At 41.5% G+C, this 17,509-nt stretch overlaps 2 protein-coding genes across 5 annotated transcripts in view; one reads left to right on the top strand and one right to left on the bottom strand.

Moving 5' to 3' along the window:
* Positions 1 to 5,594: 5,594 nt before the first annotated feature.
* On the bottom strand, positions 5,595 to 11,091 carry LOC135498913 (phosphoserine aminotransferase-like). The gene is made up of 7 exons (XM_064789431.1): positions 10,944 to 11,091; positions 9,932 to 9,992; positions 9,023 to 9,092; positions 8,520 to 8,725; positions 7,856 to 8,201; positions 7,573 to 7,701; positions 5,595 to 6,665 (listed from the first exon to the last, which is right to left on the bottom strand). Exons 1-7 carry the CDS (start codon positions 11,004 to 11,006, stop codon positions 6,428 to 6,430), a joined length of 1,113 nt encoding a protein of 370 aa, XP_064645501.1. The 5' UTR covers positions 11,007 to 11,091; the 3' UTR covers positions 5,595 to 6,427.
* A 1,806-nt stretch (positions 11,092 to 12,897) lies between these two features.
* The window catches only part of LOC135498580 (pyruvate kinase PKM-like), a 29,902-nt gene continuing 25,290 nt past the window's right edge, over positions 12,898 to 17,509 (top strand). For 2 of the 4 annotated variants that reach the window (XM_064788881.1, XM_064788893.1), the window contains exons 1-2: positions 12,898 to 12,933; positions 16,380 to 16,542. In XM_064788881.1, the coding sequence (XP_064644951.1) occupies positions 12,904 to 12,933; positions 16,380 to 16,542 (193 nt within the window). In that variant the 5' untranslated portion in view covers positions 12,898 to 12,903. Of the gene's footprint in view, positions 12,934 to 14,594; positions 14,658 to 16,042; positions 16,166 to 16,379; positions 16,543 to 17,509 lie in introns of those variants that run through there. The other 2 variants (XM_064788887.1, XM_064788885.1) reach the window with 2 other exon arrangements.

Here is a 17,509-nt window from a genome sequence, read left to right on the forward strand (position 1 = left end):
GAAACCTTGGAACCAGTGATAAACCTTGGAAGAGTCAGTACTAAACCGTGGATTCACTGTGCAAGTACCGCGTGAAAGCGGGTGCGTTCCTTACACAATTTATACCCTCCAAACTGCCAATCTCGTCCCAGCTGACTTTATTGATAGGTCTCACTAGCTGGTGAGGAGGCCAGGCCTACCTGCCTCCAAAAATGATGCGACGTCATTTCATGCATACCCCTGTTCCAGCGGCTGACATGCAGTCGTGCATAGACTGATGCGGCACAATGCGTGAGACACCCTGTATGTTAAGGCAAATTTGAAAAATTTCATCTTTATGCCTTATAACTTCAAGATTAACAAGGATGGTAAAAAAAATTTTCATCACATCTACTCATCACTTTGAGAAAGCCAACTGACGACTATTTCAATCTTTTATATAAAAATAGGCTGTCGTTGCGGCTTTTGTTTGAGTTTTTTTGCCTCGAAATTTTACTTTGAGAACATGTGCAATCTCACAGGAACCAGTCGATGTCAACATCCTGTTGAGCTATAAATAGCATACGGGGCCTTCTCACCGCGTAAGTGCACAGAAGAAACTGGTATTTTCCTCAAATAATCGTCAGAGCTACCCCTTCACAAAAAACATCGGACATATACATTTGAACAATAGGGATAGAGTAGGCCCATCTGTATCCATGGTAATCACTCGAGATTGAAGAACTAGTTTTTTTGGCCCTACCTGATCACCACTGGCTAGTGAGACCATAGCAATTTGCCAGTAGTTCCAGAATCCACCTTTTTGTGGAGGATGACGTCATCATGGCGTGCATTGGAAATATGTTGTTGTCGTTAAAAAATAAACTTATGTTCATGACGGACCGCAATTGCAACTATCTAATTATTTCTCTTCAATGAAAGCAAAAGTAAGTTTTTGTGATTGTTTTGTATTACATATACTAAAATAAAACGTTTTTATTAGAAAAAAAGAATCATTTTGCATGTATAATGCTCTAATAAAGCTCGGTAGAAAGGACAAAAAAACACCCTGGAGCCACTATGGATATTCCAGCTGGCAGAGTGAAAATTACAAGTATTTCAAATTGATTGAATCTCAACGAAATTTTGTTTACAACTTTCTGATAGTAACACAAATATATCCTGCAAATTTCAGTTCAGAATCTTAAGTTGTTCATAATATTTTGAAGTATTGAAAAAAATAACCCTGAAGCCACTGTGGTTATTCCACCAGCTGGCAGAGGGAAAATTACAAGTAATTTCAAATTGATTGAATCTTAACATCATTTTGTGTACAACTTCCCGACAGTAACACGAATATATCCTGGAAATTTCAGCTCAGAAATTCAAGTTGTTTATGATATTTTGAAGTATTTAAAAAAACCTAGAAGCCACTGTGACTATGGATATTCCAGCTGGCAGAGGGAAAATTACAGGTTGCATATTAGTGTACCGTATGAGGATCCAGGAAAAAATTTTAATTCAATGATCAAAACAAAATCTACAGATATTTTTCTCTGAAGTGGGCGTCGCCCAATATCACCTTTACACCTTCAGCATCGAACCAGAGATCTACGTGGCCCAAATCCCCCTTCTTTGAGCTGGTAATCGGAGTCTCATGGACTTCATGGAAGAACTACGCCATCGCCATCTTCAGGGCAAGAGAGGAACTGAAAGTACCGTTTGGTCTTTTCAGTTCTTATCTTGCCCTGAAGATGGCGATGGCGTAGTTCAGAACTTTAAATGACGTCATGAAAGAACTACGCCATCGCCATCGCCATCTTCAGGGCAAGATAGGAACTGAAAGTACCGTTTGGTCTTTTCAGTTCTTCTTCGGTCCGTAATGTCGAATTTTACATCTGACCGTTGAAATAGTAGGTCGAGTGAGACCACCATTGACGACGCTTGGAGAATGGACTTGTCTGCGATACCGCTGCGCCATCTATGATTCCAGATTCCTAACCCCCCACTCTTCGAGCTGGTTATCGGAGTCTCAATGGACTTCATGAAGAACTACGCCATCGCCATCTTCAGGGCAAGATAGGAACTGGAAAGACCTCTTCGCGTCTTTTCAGTTTCTATCTTGCCCTGAAGATGGCGATGGCGTAGTTCTTTCATGAAGTCCTTGAGACTCCGATAACCAGCTCAAAGGGGGGGGGGGGATTTGGGCCACCAAGATCTACGTGGTTCGGCGCTGAAGGTGTTAAAGTCAAAATGATCGGATCTCTACCAAATTCGTTTCAGTCAAATAGGAACTCGACTTTTGGATTTATGGCATCTCAAAAGTTTACTCGTAATTTTCCCTCTGCCAGCTGGAATATCCATAGGAGCGGCTTCAGTGTCTTTCAGGGTCTTGTTTGGAAATCAGTCAAAATATCATGAACGACTTGAAATTCTGAGCTGAAATTTTCAGGATATATTCGTGTTGCTGTCAGAAAGTTGTAGACAAAATGTTGTCGAGATCAGATAATTTTGAAATTTAGGTGATTGATATTTAGTCGACGCCCCTTTTTTGTTTAAAATTGCGATGATTTTTGTTCTAATGAAAAATTTCAATTTACGCTACACAAAAATTTAAAAAAATCGAGGGTTAACCATTGAACTTTTGAGATATGTTGAATTTTGCACAAATCAGCGAAAAACGCACAAACTGGCACTGTGGACGGCATTTCAACACGGGGCCGACGCACATCCCAAGTTCAGTGTACACCTACGTCGACAACGACAGTAAAATGCGTATTGTTAGCCGCTTATTGAGTAGCACTCTAGGTTTCAGAAACTCAAAAAACATATATTTGCCAAAACAACTGCTAAATTAAAACTAGCATACTGTTAAAACCAAGAAATCAATGATTTTTTAGGAACTACGGTTACCCACGCATGAACAAAAAACCTCCCTTATGAGACCTAAGCGCGGCGCTCGCAATCAAATGTGGGGATTAGTTAACAGAGGTTTACCAAAAATTAAAAAAAAAAAATCAAGAACTCAAAATTGTCTTTCAAAGTCGTTTTTCTTCTATCTCCGAAGAAGACATTTTCCTAGAATCGTGTTGAATAATGAGCCAAAGATCCAAGGTTAATATAACGTTGAACCATTATATGTTTATATATTTAGTCAAATAGAAAAAAGAAATGAAGTTTGATTTCAGGCAGGGTCAGGGTGTTCCAGAAAAAAAACGACAAGCAAAGGCATGTCCTTTTGACTGTGAAGTTCATTCCACTCCTGATTCCATTGTTGCATACTTGCAAGTGGCTCACAAAAGGTAAAAGCTATCACACTGTACTTTGGCAGTGTTGTGCATGCATGATTTCAAGACATTGTCCCACGTTGAAAAGTTTCCTAAACAATCCTATAAATCTCTTTCAGTTCTAAACATCCATGAAGACATCAAGAAATATGACAATATTCTGTACCAGGAGATGCCAGATCCGCTAAAACGTGCAAGACGCTGAAAACGAGATGAAAAAAGCCAGCCAAAAAGAATTCTACCTTAGCTTAAGATAAACATTTCAGAATTACTTAGAAAGATGTTTTTTTTATTGAAATAGTTACAATTTTGAAACAATCACAAAAGCCATGTCGTGATGTATGATATTGTAGTAATAATGAGCTTGCTATTGCACAGATGGCAGCACTGCACAATGTATGAGATTTGTCTCGGGTCTTTGTGGGTAGGCGAGTTAAGGGAATGTTAACCCCTGATTTCATCGGGATAAACATTGCCCATGTTGAAATAATCAATGACCCAGAAAGAAAATATATTTCAGTAGAGAATGAAACCAGAAAGAGAAAACTTTCTTGGCTAAAGCTTCGTTAGCACGTCATTGACAAAATTGTTCATAATTTATTATCGGGGACAGCAGGACCACTTATTACAACAGAAGTCATTATGATTAGTGGTAATTACTGGAATCTATGCCCTTTCTAGTCATCCGAGGACCCCATGTGTAGTGGCCATGATTACATCACGACAATGGGTTGTGCCACCCCTGGATTGACTATTGTACTTCTTGATGTCTTTGTTTTGTGTGTGTCTGTGTGCAGGAAAGCATTTGTGTGGTAGTTGGGGTAACATTTTGCTATCTTGTGAATATCCATGCCACTCCAATCATGCAGGCCATACCTAGCATGCTTATGAACTACTTATTAAAAACAGTAGTATGTATGACTGCTCCATTATTACATAATTTGTCCTTCGTTCACAGTCAGTGAAACTTTCTGGGTTATTTTCTTGGTGTGAAGCTATCACGTGCCATGTGTATAACCTCCACCACCTGTTTGGCATTGAACCTACAATATAATGTAACATTCCTGCTGACCCTGAACTAAAAAATAGGCCTTCAGCCAAAGTTCAAGATAGAAATTTTCCAGCAAGGAAATAACTTCTTCACTCTCTAATAACACTTCAGAATTTGAAGTTAATTACACTATGTATAACAAGTTTCAGCAAACTGCACAGCAGAATGTGTATAAATGCATTTCTATTTTCTGCCCCAGGAAAAAATACGGACTGTGTACCCCTTTAAAGAAATATCTTTTAATAGATGTATTTTTGTCTCAAAGACGATAAGAGGGTAATAAATTTGGCTAAAATCCCTACAAAGTCGCATGAAGGCCAACTTGATCAAGCCCGACTAATGCTAGTGGTTCAGTATTTAGTGTGGACTATTATTTTCCTATAAATAGGTCTATGATTATGTCATAATCTCTTTTACGCAACTTAAGGTGGCCTGACTATTAATGTCATTATGTAACAACTTTGCGTAAGTAACCTTGACATAGTTATTGACCTTGACTTTGTGAGCTTTGGATATGGTTGTTAAAATTGCCAAAGATCACCTTGGATCTGACGTGGCGAGATGAACAATCACAGAGTCACTCTCAAACTGCAGACAATATCAGTCAGAATATGTGGTGGTCAGTTCCTGCTCAGAGAAATTAACCTTGTGATTGTGCCTAATGGTAAGGAAGGTGCCAAGAAGTGCTGGTACCATGCAAGGTTGCTGTTAGTATGTCCTCTTGCCCTCTCATCCATGTTTGTGCTCACTTCTTTGTCAAACTGGTCGTCTGAGGCCGACTGGTTACCGAGTGTTGTCCCTGCTAATGAGAGGCCAACAAGAGATATTGACTGCAAGTAGGGGTTGTCCGACCAGGGTTGTGCTCCTGTGTTGTCGAAATGATTGTCAAGGCAGACCAGGCACATTGCAAGGTGTGTGACTGCTAGTGCCAGTTATCACTTTCTGGGGTGGGTCCAGTCTTGACAAAATCATCTCGTCTAAGGGGACAGGTCATTGGTCATCATTCTGTCCAAAAACGAGAGACAATGCAAGATGTACGCTCGCTTCTGTCAGAGGCTCACAATATTACAGGTTGTCTTCGTGACCACATTGGGGATGTACCAAAAAGGATCACGTTATGTCGCATACAGGGTTGTGAATGGGGACTATCTGGTCGATCCTCTCCAATTCCAATGTTTCTTGGTTGGTAGATTTCTGCACCAAACGACAGATGTGTCACTTTCAAAGTCCACTCAAATTCATTGCCTGTGAAAATACTGCCGTGACGCTTTGCAACCAAAAATCCAACAAGAAAATAATTTATAAATATTAACATTTTTATTATTTACAGTGATCTATTTACAAAGACATTTTAATTCAATTGTCATGATCTTCATTTTACAACACTTCAAGTGGACAACGAATGGTAACTTTCGCAGCATAGACGGACCTTTCAATCACATGGTTGAAGGGACAACATCAAGTTGGACCAAACCATTTACAAAACAAAATATCACACTTTACATTGTCACAGTTTACACGATTGTCTCGACATCCAGTAATTCTGTGATTGGAACTTGTCCGCTATGCCTGCAAAAATTACCAGAGGCATGCCCACGGTCTCCACAAGGTTGTAAACGGGTCTTTTCCCTCCTTCCCGACAGTGAAATTGTACATGTTTCCCACCCAACTTAACATAAGCCACAATAACCCAGCACTGCTTAACCCAACAGCTTAACATTTTCTTAGCTATGATCTTCAAATTCAAGTTTTTAATACACCCCAGAAATTACAATTTGTAAATCTAATGATAAATTACCCAATTGCACTGATGAATTACCAATTGAAGTTTCATAATGATGGTAGGGCTTGGCTTTACTGGACCAAATTTGACCAAAGAGTCGTGAATGATACCAGTCAGCATCCAGAACTTACTCCCTGCAATCAGAGACCACGCCAACTTCTAATTTTTCATTAGCTTCAAACAGGCACTGGTGGAATGGAACGACATCACTGCTGTTTGTTTACTTCACAGAAAAATGCAATTTTTATTGGCAAGTGTGACTTTATTCCAAAAACTGGCCTTTGGTGGCAAATCTTTACATTCCCCTTTTAAGAAATGCTGGCATAACATGTCCATAATTCATATTGTTCAATTCCGTGCCTGAAACTCCTTCATGAATGTGATAAGTCGTTGCACTTCCTCAACCGTTATGGCGTTATAACACGACACTCGGATTCCACCAACTGAACGATGTCCCTTCAATTGTATCAGGCCGCACTCTGCCGCTTCTTCCACGAATTTCTTTTCTAACGTTTCGTTGCCAGCCTCACCACCGATTCGGAACACAATATTCATGCGGCTGCGGTCCTTTACGGCTACTCCAGGGCTGTAAGAAATAGAGAAACATTTAAAATGATGGTTCAAAAAGTTCTGTATGAGGGTGCTCCCAAGAGGTGGTCACTTCTGGTCAACCAACACAGGCAACAGATTTCACTGGTGGATTCTTTGCAGGCAATCAGTATGAGTGGTTATAATCAGCAATATCATAGCCCAGTACTCATAATCTCATCATTTTGCAAACACAGATTTTATTGGTTTCAAATCTGAACGACTGATTTCAGAAGTTTTGCAAGTGTACAGGTGTTTCTTGATAAAAGTACATCCAACTCTGTCCCAGAAGATTTCCAATCTACCAACCATTAGGTCATTGCCCATTGGAAGTCGGAAGTAGGTTGGGTACAAAGGTTTGGATAACAGGTGATATGCCATCAGTCAGACACCTGCTACTTTTGAGATACCTGGTGTCAATTGTCCCCAGGGTCCGATCCCAGTTGAGTCAAGTGCTAGTCCCCAAAGTTCAAGTATCCAGACACATTTATCAAGTGTTTCTTTGAGATCCCCACTTGAGACCAAATCTATCTCTTATTTGAAATCAAGGGTACAATATCGATTGGTTTTGAAACATCCGACAAATCATTGAATGAAAACGAAGCTATTGATGTCTACACTCGTCTTTGAACCCAAAACATGCTATAATTAGAACTGCCAAACACACCAGTCAGAATGACCCAGATTTTACTTGAGAGCACCCTGGGCCTAATGATCGTCTGCCTAATGATGGGAACAATTGTTGATCAGTGAAAACTTTTCCAAAAACCCGAGATGAAAGCTCAAGTATCAAATCGAACCTCGTACGATGTGGAAACATCTGGTGATTTACTGTCATTAAGATTTCCACAATTGTTTGGTCGTTGTCAAATTTCAATGAGCAAGATCAAGACTTGTCAACTCACCAGTAAAATCCTTTAGAGTTGTCCACGAGGTTGTACACTAGATCCGACTTGATGACGTTGCGTTCCTCAATGGCCGACACTCCACCTTGTTCTAATAACCACCCGAACACTAGGCCCATGATGTAAATGCTGAAAGGTGGATAAAAATCATGATTATGATATCCAAAACCCAATGCATTCTACACTCTTCTTCTTAAGTATTCCATGTTGTCAACAGGACCAGAATTGAAGAAAATTAGGTTAGTTATAAAACACTTATCATTTGTCTCGGTAGTCTACTTACCTATATGTTGGTGGTGTGTTGTAGAGTGAGTTCATGCCGCCCTGGATCTTGTAGTCGAATATGATGGGACACTCTTTCAAAGCAAAGCCAATCAGATCGTCTCTTATTATCACCACGGTAACACCAGCACACCCAACATTTTTCTGAGCTCCAGCGAATATTAAACCAAACTTCGACACGTCTAGATTTCTTGATAAGAAATTTGAAGATGCGTCCGCAACCAGGGGCACGTTATTTGGAATGTTTGGGATGTCTTGGAATTCGACTCCATGTATCGTCTCGTTCAAGCAGACGTAACAATATGAAGCATTTGGGTTGAATTTCCACGACGAATAATCTTGAATTTCTGTAACAGATGATTGAAAGAAGATTTCATTAGTTTCAAAAGCTGGCATATAAGGGTACTGCCCTCTCTGTTGAGGTTATTAGAAAGGTTGCAGAAGGGCGAAGTCTGTTTTCAGGCGTCAAAGCCAGAGAGTGGTATATCAGCAAAGAATAAGTGAAAGGCAATGGGAGTAAGTGTAATCTTTGTGTCTGCGACTGGGTCAGCCAAAATTTGTTCTTCCTATGATTTCACTCCCAGCCATGTCAGTACGTGGAAGATTTTTCATAGCCTACGTTTCATGGCGTAAGCCAACATAATGCCGGGAAAGAAAATACCTACCTGTGTACTTGTCAGATTTTGGCACAACTAGGTTGACTTTTCCGTATTTCTCCGCCTCCTTGGCAGCCTTGGCTGACCAGGCTCCAGTGCAGACATAGTCGGCGCATCTGTCCGGCTTGTATCCCATGAGGTTCAAGGGCACGGCGGCAAACTCTCCGGTACCTCCGCCTTGTAAAAACAGCACCTTGTAGTTGTCTGGTATCACTCTGAAAGATTTTAAGAGACGGTGTCGGATGAGATTGTGATAAGTACCGTCCAAAAAACAGAGCGATTCTACAGTGGTGTCTCTGGACTGCTGGGACTGACAAATCCTGCTTGAAATGGGGAGGTCATATTGAACCGAAACCACCTGTTGGGGTCCAAACTTGTCCTCAAAAGAGAGGGTGTCCATAGTAGAGAGGTGTCCGCTGCAGCCAGCAGTATGAAAGCACTACATAGTTGATAGAGACTGTAAGGCTTTGCTCATGCACCAATCTTTGTGACTTGTTTACCGAAATACTTACAATAATTCTCTCAGGTCATCCTCTGCCTTGTTGATGATTTTGGAGAACGTGGCTGTTCTGTGGCTCATTTCTGGAATATTTGAAACAACAAATTACGATTGACCCTTTGTTCCAGGTGAAATGCATGACTGGCAAGTACCCAAACAAACAAACAAACAAACAAACAAACATTTCTGGCAATGGCCAGCTCTATTGGCACAGCTGCTTCAATCTGATTCCTCAATTCAGGCACCAACAGAAGTTTACCAGGCACCTAGATCAGAAAAGGAAGAAGCGCAAAAAACAGGGTGCCTGACACGGCATCCAGGCTCCAGGAATTTATTCAGCCGGACATATGCTTGCAGGATAATACATGATGCAAAACAACATATTTGCATATTATTATATCATTTGAATATTACTGCTGATATTTTGCATGAGTGCATTGTGTAGTTAGTGGAACCGTGCCAATCCCACATGTTTATGAGGTTCATTTTTAAGCAGGGCTTAGGCGTAGAGCACATGAGGTGGGTGCATGATCACCCTCACATGACAGTCCTTGCACAGTCATCAGAATGATGGAAAGTTTCTAGTAGGCTTATGTGGGTCAGCTCAGTCAATCAAAACGAGGCCGTCTGATTCATCAAAGAGGCACATCAGTCGAGCACGCCAACTGCGCCCACTGACCAGTCATGTGTTTCACATGCAAAAAAGGGTCAGTTATCTCGACTTTAGCAGAACTTTATTGTCTGTGTGGGTTGCCAAGCAGTATCCCGCACTACACAGACAACTTAGCAACTACTTTGCAACCACTACGTGACTGCTGAAGCCACGCGAGTGCGACAACATCCGCGACAAGGGTCTTGAAGGGAGATAACAGATTGATTAAACTTCAGCTTTACTTATCTGATCGTAAAAAACACTACCTACCCATGACACTGATGCCAGAGTTGTTGTAGCTGAGAAATTCATCTTTAGCTTTTTCCAGAACCTGAAATAATAGAAAACCGAACATAAGAACTTGGTTGGTCAAACAGAGAATAGACAGAATGGTACAAGTTGGAGGAAGTCAATAAGTATACAACACTTCAGAACTTTGGTCCAGGATATAACGATGGTACAGTTTGCACATAACTGATCAACAGAGCCAGCAAATGATGCAAATCGTCTTGTTTGTGCAAGCTAACAGAGCCAGCAATTGATGTTAGTCATCTGAAGGTGATTTGTGTTGGCCTTTTTAGCCGATTGGTCAGAAGAAATGTGCAATGCAAGCCGTACCATCGTCATATCCGGGACAAAAGTTCTGAAGTGTCGTCTCAAAGACAGATCAGACTACAAACTAAAGAACATGTGGATGCTGAGCTCGCATTCTCAGGGATGTGCACAACTCACGACCTGGCGATGCAATAATATCGTGTATTCAATATTGCCACAAATCAACTATTTTTAAAAGGTCATCACTGCCATCAAAAGGTTCTATCATCATATCATCATGGCTCGTCGGCCATGGCCTTACAAAAAGCCAGTCAGCATGAAAGAGACACCCTTTAAAGTAAATTGGTAAGTGACAGCTCTTTAACTGACTGGGGAAAACCCAGTCGCGGGACAAGCTTAAAATAGAAAATATTTCCAGCAAGCGAAATTTGCATAGGGTGAAGGTCATTCTGCGGGGAAAATTACTCTGCGACGACAAAGTCACTCGACGGAAAAAACACACAGCAAAACGGATTTTTTAACACCGAAGTCGATTATGATTATGCAATAATTTGCATGCACATGAAGCAGTATTACATGACAATATGTAGAGCGAATTACAAGAGATCTATTTCATTACAAAGAGGTGAAAATCTCAAAATATTCCAAGATACTTCGTAACACTATTTCGGCGAAGAAAATCAGCTGAGCGCGGCCGCCGATCGGAGAAAAATTCGATGAAACTCACCGCTTCAGGCAACTTGGCTGGTCCTGCACTGAAATTACAAACTTTCTTTTGTGAATTCATCATTTTTCAGGATAAAATCTGCAGCTATTCCCCACAAATAATCAGAGTTATCAACGAAAACGATTTTGAGTTAAGAGACGTCAGTTATATCGTTCGAAGAGTTTATATATTAATTTGCAGGCCACGTGATCTTCACGTCACTATGGCCCCTGCTCTGATTGGCTGTCTGGAAAATGTGGCTTCGTGATTGGCCAAGCCCAGACGCACGTGCACAGATTCTGCTCTTCGAGCACATGGTAGTTTTCCTCTGTGGAAATTTCCCAACTCAGACCGGTTTAATTTATCGATATGATAGATTGTGTAGCCGCCCCTTTATGTACTTTAATAGTGCCTGAACATTAATAGCTGCTGATTTCCGGGCTAACGTCTTTGCATTCATATTGTTTACAGCAAGTAGGCCTATAGACTAGATACTTGCTAACACTAGTTAACGGGTATTATGAGCTTAGTTTTTATTTGTAGCATATACAGTAAATTGAAAGTTACAGCATCAAAATCAAAATCGTACACTCCGGACTAGTGGACTATGGCCTACCAATGCGGCCACAATAACCCTATTCCGTTGAAATATATTTTGACGCTTCATTCTTTGGCTTCCTATGATATTCATCAGTCCAAATGACGAATTTCAGTAAAATCTGATAGATTATGCTAAAGAAAAATTGTTGAACACATTGTGCCAAGTCCAGGAGCTCTTCACATGATGGTTACAGGCAGACATTTGCATGCCACCATCTCCCACCACCCTATTACTCCAGGTGCCCCTTTTTTAACACCTTCAGCGCCGAACCACGTAGATCAACGTGGCCTAAATCCCTCAAACCCATTTGAGCTGGTTATCGGAGTCTGATGGACTTCATGAAAGAACTACGCCATCGCCATCTTCAGGGCAAGGTAGGAACTGAAAAGACCTCGGAGACAAGGAAAGGTCCTTTCAGTTCCTACCTTGCCCTGAAGATGGCGATGGCGTAGTTCTTTCATGAAGTCCATGAGACTCCGATAACCAGCTCGAAGAGTGGGGGTTAGGGCCACGCAGATCTCCGTGGTTCGGCGCTGAAGGTGTTAAGAACCCTTCCAGACGCTTAATCGGAGAACATTAACACTTCTCAAGTAAGTCATGGAGGGATCATCTTGCCCACCAAAGTTTTCATTGGATCTTCTCAAGATCCGGTTATAGACCATGGGAAGGACCAGGGAGGTGCAACTCCCCGACAAGGATGACAAGGCGGCCAGTGCACAGTTCTGCTGACACGGTCTGGTCCAGTTGGACCTGTGGAGTTATTACAGAAAGGTATACAAATTATGATATTCAAATACATGTAAGTAGAATGTGATCTCATGAAATGTTATAAGCAGTGACAAGTGGTTTGGTCTCGGAAGCGGCCAAGGTCGCGACAGCTCCTGGCCGTGTTCCTGCTACCGATACGATTTTCAGTTTGACTCTGGAATCGTAGATGACGCAGCGACAAGTCCATTCTCCAAGTCTCACTCGACCTACTATTTCAGCGGGTAGATGTAAAATTCGACATTACGGACCGAAGACCGGGAGATTGAGACAAGTCCAGCATGAAACGGTTTTTCCAACATAAACATGATAAATATGGGAGCCCATTGAAAGATGCACCGATCCGCTGTAAATCGAGCTGTTACCTTTCTTTTTGATATCATTATCAATGTGGTTGTCTGATAAACCCCTAAAACCTCAGTAAGAGTCTCCCTGCTATAGAAAACTATGGCTATGGTAATTCTGACATATTCTGAATACAGTGCCCTTCGACTTTCATGATTTTTTCCTCCGAAAATGAGACGTTAGGACTAATAATGTCATTTTTATGCCACCATTACAGCCAGAGAGCAGACGACGGAATCTGCCTCTATCACGTGATGTCACGATTTCAAGATGGCGGACAGCGGAGACGTTCAATTTCAGGTAAAATATCCGATTCGGATGTAAAAAAGACTCCACTGACCACTCTGCGTGAAGTATTATCAACCGTAATTTTCGGGAAATAACCTGTATTATGTGTGGATCCAAGTCATATGTAGTTGGTGTGTTTGCAAGCTTAATATTTTCACGAGAAGGCTTTTTTCGGCAAGGTCAGTGGGCCGGTTTTTGTGAGGGCGAGAGTCGAGCACGCAGTGCATGCGTGCATGCGTGCATGCATGCAACCAATCGATCATGAATAAGATGTTGATGTTGCAGTGTATTGACATCATGACATCGATGTGATCGAGTCCAGCAGACAGCACCTAGGGAAGAGGATACAGTTACATCTCAAGGGCATGCCAAGGCCCAAATCCATGTCGACAGACCACGTACTCAGACATAGTAGACGTCGTAGTCTACCAGTACACCTACCACTGTTTTACCACACTAGTGACTAGGCTACCAGTACTGTAACTGTGCCTGTGGCAGTACCAGTACCAGTAGGCCTACATGCAGTACCACCGGCACTAGAGTCATCATAGTGTGGTATTTTCTATGTGATTGTGAGCTCAATGAATTGATCTTTATCATTGACATCATCATCGCACTTGACTTGTCACTGTCAGGGGGCCGTACCTAGATAATGAAGTACAGTATGATCCCCGCCCCTGAATAACTGCAGTGAGCATGGTGATTGTTGAAGTCGCCAGTGATTGAGTGAACTGGGGACTAAGTTAATTTTTGTTGGCCTTGTCTGTGTCGACTCCTTACACCTGCTAGCAATATGATAGAACAGAATATGATAAGGATATGGGGTTAATTGACCTATTATCTGCAATTTGTTGTTAAATCATTCAATTTGATAGGCTAATTTTATGTGTACTAGTACCAGGCTAATAATAGACTTCCGTGTCTGGCTTTGACAGCTGTTTTATATTTTTGAAATAGGCCTTGGATGGAAGTCAGCTCAGTTTGTACATCACTGTCATCAGTTGATTTTGAGATTTTCTAGTGTTTGTCCGAATGGCAAGTTTTCTAAGGTTACAATTGGACAGTTACTCTGTTGAGTGGTGTAGGTAATGAAATCCAAGCATTCCAACTTGGCCAGTGGGCAACTACTTTACTTAAGACTGAAGACAGTAACTTGTCATGCCTGTCTCAGTCTGTCTGACAATTTTGTGGTTGTCTATGACCGTGGCAAGAAGGCAAATGGGCAGCATGTTTAAATGGTTGATCAATTTCTTGAAATTGAAGGTGACACCGTACCCGGGGCCTCGGTGGTGACAGGTGCTCAAGTTTCCACTGCATGACTCCGGCAGCACTTGCTGTCCTGGGGAGGTAGACGATAATCTAGCATTAGCAAAGTCAGTCGACGTTGAGAATCAGTAATACGACTTATGTAAATAGTCACGGGCTGGCTTGTCCAGGCCCCATGACTATTTACCCATTATGTTTGCTAAGACATATTTGATGTGATTTTTAACCCAGAGAAATCTTTATTAGAGTTGGCGTATAAAATTGATTATTTCTGTAAATTGTATGCCTAGATGTCGACGTTTTGTGCCCTGCAGTGCGTTTGAATTGATGACTGTATTGAACGCAGCAATCTTTGAACAATGTGTAGTTGACCACTAATCCTATGGCTCAGACTTCACTTATTCCAGATTGGTCAGTCTATATTGGTTTGAGAAACCTTGTACACTGAGAGTCGACATTTCACAGCCATGGTAAGAGTTGTCTTTCTAGTCAAAGTGTTGTGTTCCAATCCTTCCATGCAAAACTGAACCTTTGATGGAGCACACTGGATTTCATTGATTTGGCCTTCTGTGTCATTGTACATTTTCTAAGCCTGCATGCGGACGATTATGTTTCATTTATGTGACTGGTTGGCTGTGACCTATTCCCAGTCCCATAAAAGTTTAAACAAAGCCGTAGCAATGCTCAGTAGTCAGAGTTTGATTGCAATTCTGTGTCGTTTTCTTTGGTGTAGCTTAGTCTACAGCATGCTGATGTATCAGTGTCATCGTCCTGCGTAGGTGTCCCTCCTACTCTGAAGACATAGTCTTAAGAATTGTCGCACACCGCTGAGATATCGGCACCGCCTCCAGTTCTGCAGTCTCTCTCCAGTCCTTCAATGTTGTTTTTGTCCACAGTTCTTTAGAGTCGTTTAGTCTCCAGTCCTCCAGTTACCTCTTTGCTTTGGCTGCACTCAGCTATTCAGACTGTCCCTCGATGATTAATCAAGAGGGAGCCTGATAGGGCATGTAACAAAACCTTCAAATTGTTTGTCTTGGGAGTCAGTGAGTGCACCTACGTGTACATGTACACGTTGGTGCACTACATCCTGCAATCTTTTTAAATATCATATACGTTTATATAAAGTACACCAAGCTAACAGGTAGGCCTACCTAGTTCTTGAGATGTCTCTCCTTGGTGTCACCTTGAGCTGATTAATTATTGCCTCATCTTGGAAGTTTTCAGTGTAGGGCTGTGATAGCAGTAGGAATCGATGAGATCTGTGCATATTACTCTGGCTGGTATTATTAAAGCCTCTTTAGACAAGGCCATGTAGGCTAATTAGCAAAGAATGTCAAAACATAGACTTGTTCAGTGTTGCTGGCCTTATCATATACCTAACCCATGTGAACTTGGTGACAAGATTTGTTCTAAATATGACTTGGCCATAATGATTAGTCAATACAGACAATAGTCTAAATAAGATTGCCTAATAACTGTACATTTTTCTTTCTCTGTCAATTACTTATCTGACATGTCTGATCTAATATATCAAAAATCATGACACACTGATTGGGTTCTGGTTTAGAAAACACTTAAGTCGGGATCATATTTCATTCATGATGAGAATTTGATATTGAGTGACCCAGTAGTAAACTATTAATAGACCTATTGGCTTGTATATAAAAATTCATGCAGACTAAGGAGAATATCGGTACTGGATATATTATGAGACGTTTGGTACACTGTCTAACCTCATAAATAATGGGAGCAATTCAGTGTGTCAACAGTCAACCTCAACCTGCAAAACCAAGGTGTTTCCTGGCGCAGAAGTACGCCCCTGGATTATCTGTATAATCTTTCAACTAAGTGCCATCTGTTCCATAGGGGACTTCGAAGGTCAGGTATGATGCAGCTGGTTACCACGGCTTCACTGCCATAAGCAACCTCCGACATCAACATCTGTACCAGCTCCACACAGTCAAGCATGCAGAGCTCTGTAAGAGTTACAGAAAGAGTTTCTAAATCTGCCTGATTATGTCTCATTACAGCAAAGTGTCAACAGTGTGCCAGTTTGGAATATTTCCATATCAGAAGGAGCAGGATACAATTGTATTTGCCAGTATCCACCACTGATATCTCGGCAAGCAACAGCCTTGCAAAAGTTACAGAAGTGTCCACAAGTAATACATCCCTTCTGTCTTTCATTTCAGCATAGTGCCAGCAGTAGTAGCTTGTTGGAGCAGGGGGAGTACTTCCACCAGAAGCAGCAGGTTAATGCGGCATTTGCCCACAGCCACCTTGAACATCTATGCCAGCTAGATGTTTCCTCGATACCGCACGTGCTGCGTATGACCGGCATTATCTGCACTATCGGTATGTATTGTCTTTATTTGTGTAACGTCACTTTAAGTGTGATGTAACGTCACTGTGAGTGTGACATAATGTCACGGTGAGTGTGACGTAATGTCACTGTGAAAATGACGTACAATCAGGGTCATTGGGGCAAAATCTCCGCTGAAATATCTTTGATGAGCTTGTTGGAGGGCACCAAGCGATTTTTCAATCAAATGTGAACACCAAGTCTAGGTATAAAGTTCCGCTATCTCGTAACATAACATTTTACATCCTGTGCAGTGACGTCACTTTTGCCAGTAGTCCACTTTGACGTCATCGACGATGAAGTGGTTATGGTTGACATCACCACACTCCGTTTTACGCCAAGGACAAAGTGCACAACATGGGTCAGTGACGAAGCTGACATCAGTTTGAACGTCAAGATGACAGATGTTTATGTGGTGATGTCATCTGCATGGGATCTAATCCAATAGCATGGCAGGGGTGAACAGACTCGGCTAGTGTGAGAGGAGTAGTATATCGTTCATTGTTGGTACTGATGCGATGCATGGAACCACGGTGATTACAGATCTATCTACAGTAGTAGACAATAGTAAACGGTAATAGATAGTATCTGTGCTAGTCTCTAGGTCAGGTAAAGTTTCATTCGAGCGAACGCCCTTAGTGTACTGGAGTGGAGTTCTAAACGCCAGCCTCGAAAACAACATTGCAGTAGGCCGAGGACTCGTCATATCAATTTAAAGTCGACTTAAAATGATGCACGTGCCTTCATCATGTTGTACCATTTGACAGGTGGCGATGACAGGATTCATATTCCTCTCCCCTACCAGCTATAGATGAAGATTGATTACTAAACATCTGAATAATTTCTGAATAAACATACGGAAATTGACAGCTGTCTGATTAGAGTTGTACTGGGGATGAAGCCAGATTCAGTCGTTAAATTATTATTGTTTGCATAATAGGATTATGATTAACTTTATTC

The sequence above is a fragment of the Lineus longissimus genome, chromosome 14 (assembly GCF_910592395.1).
Source record: "Lineus longissimus chromosome 14, tnLinLong1.2, whole genome shotgun sequence".
Taxonomy (NCBI): domain Eukaryota; kingdom Metazoa; phylum Nemertea; class Pilidiophora; order Heteronemertea; family Lineidae; genus Lineus; species Lineus longissimus.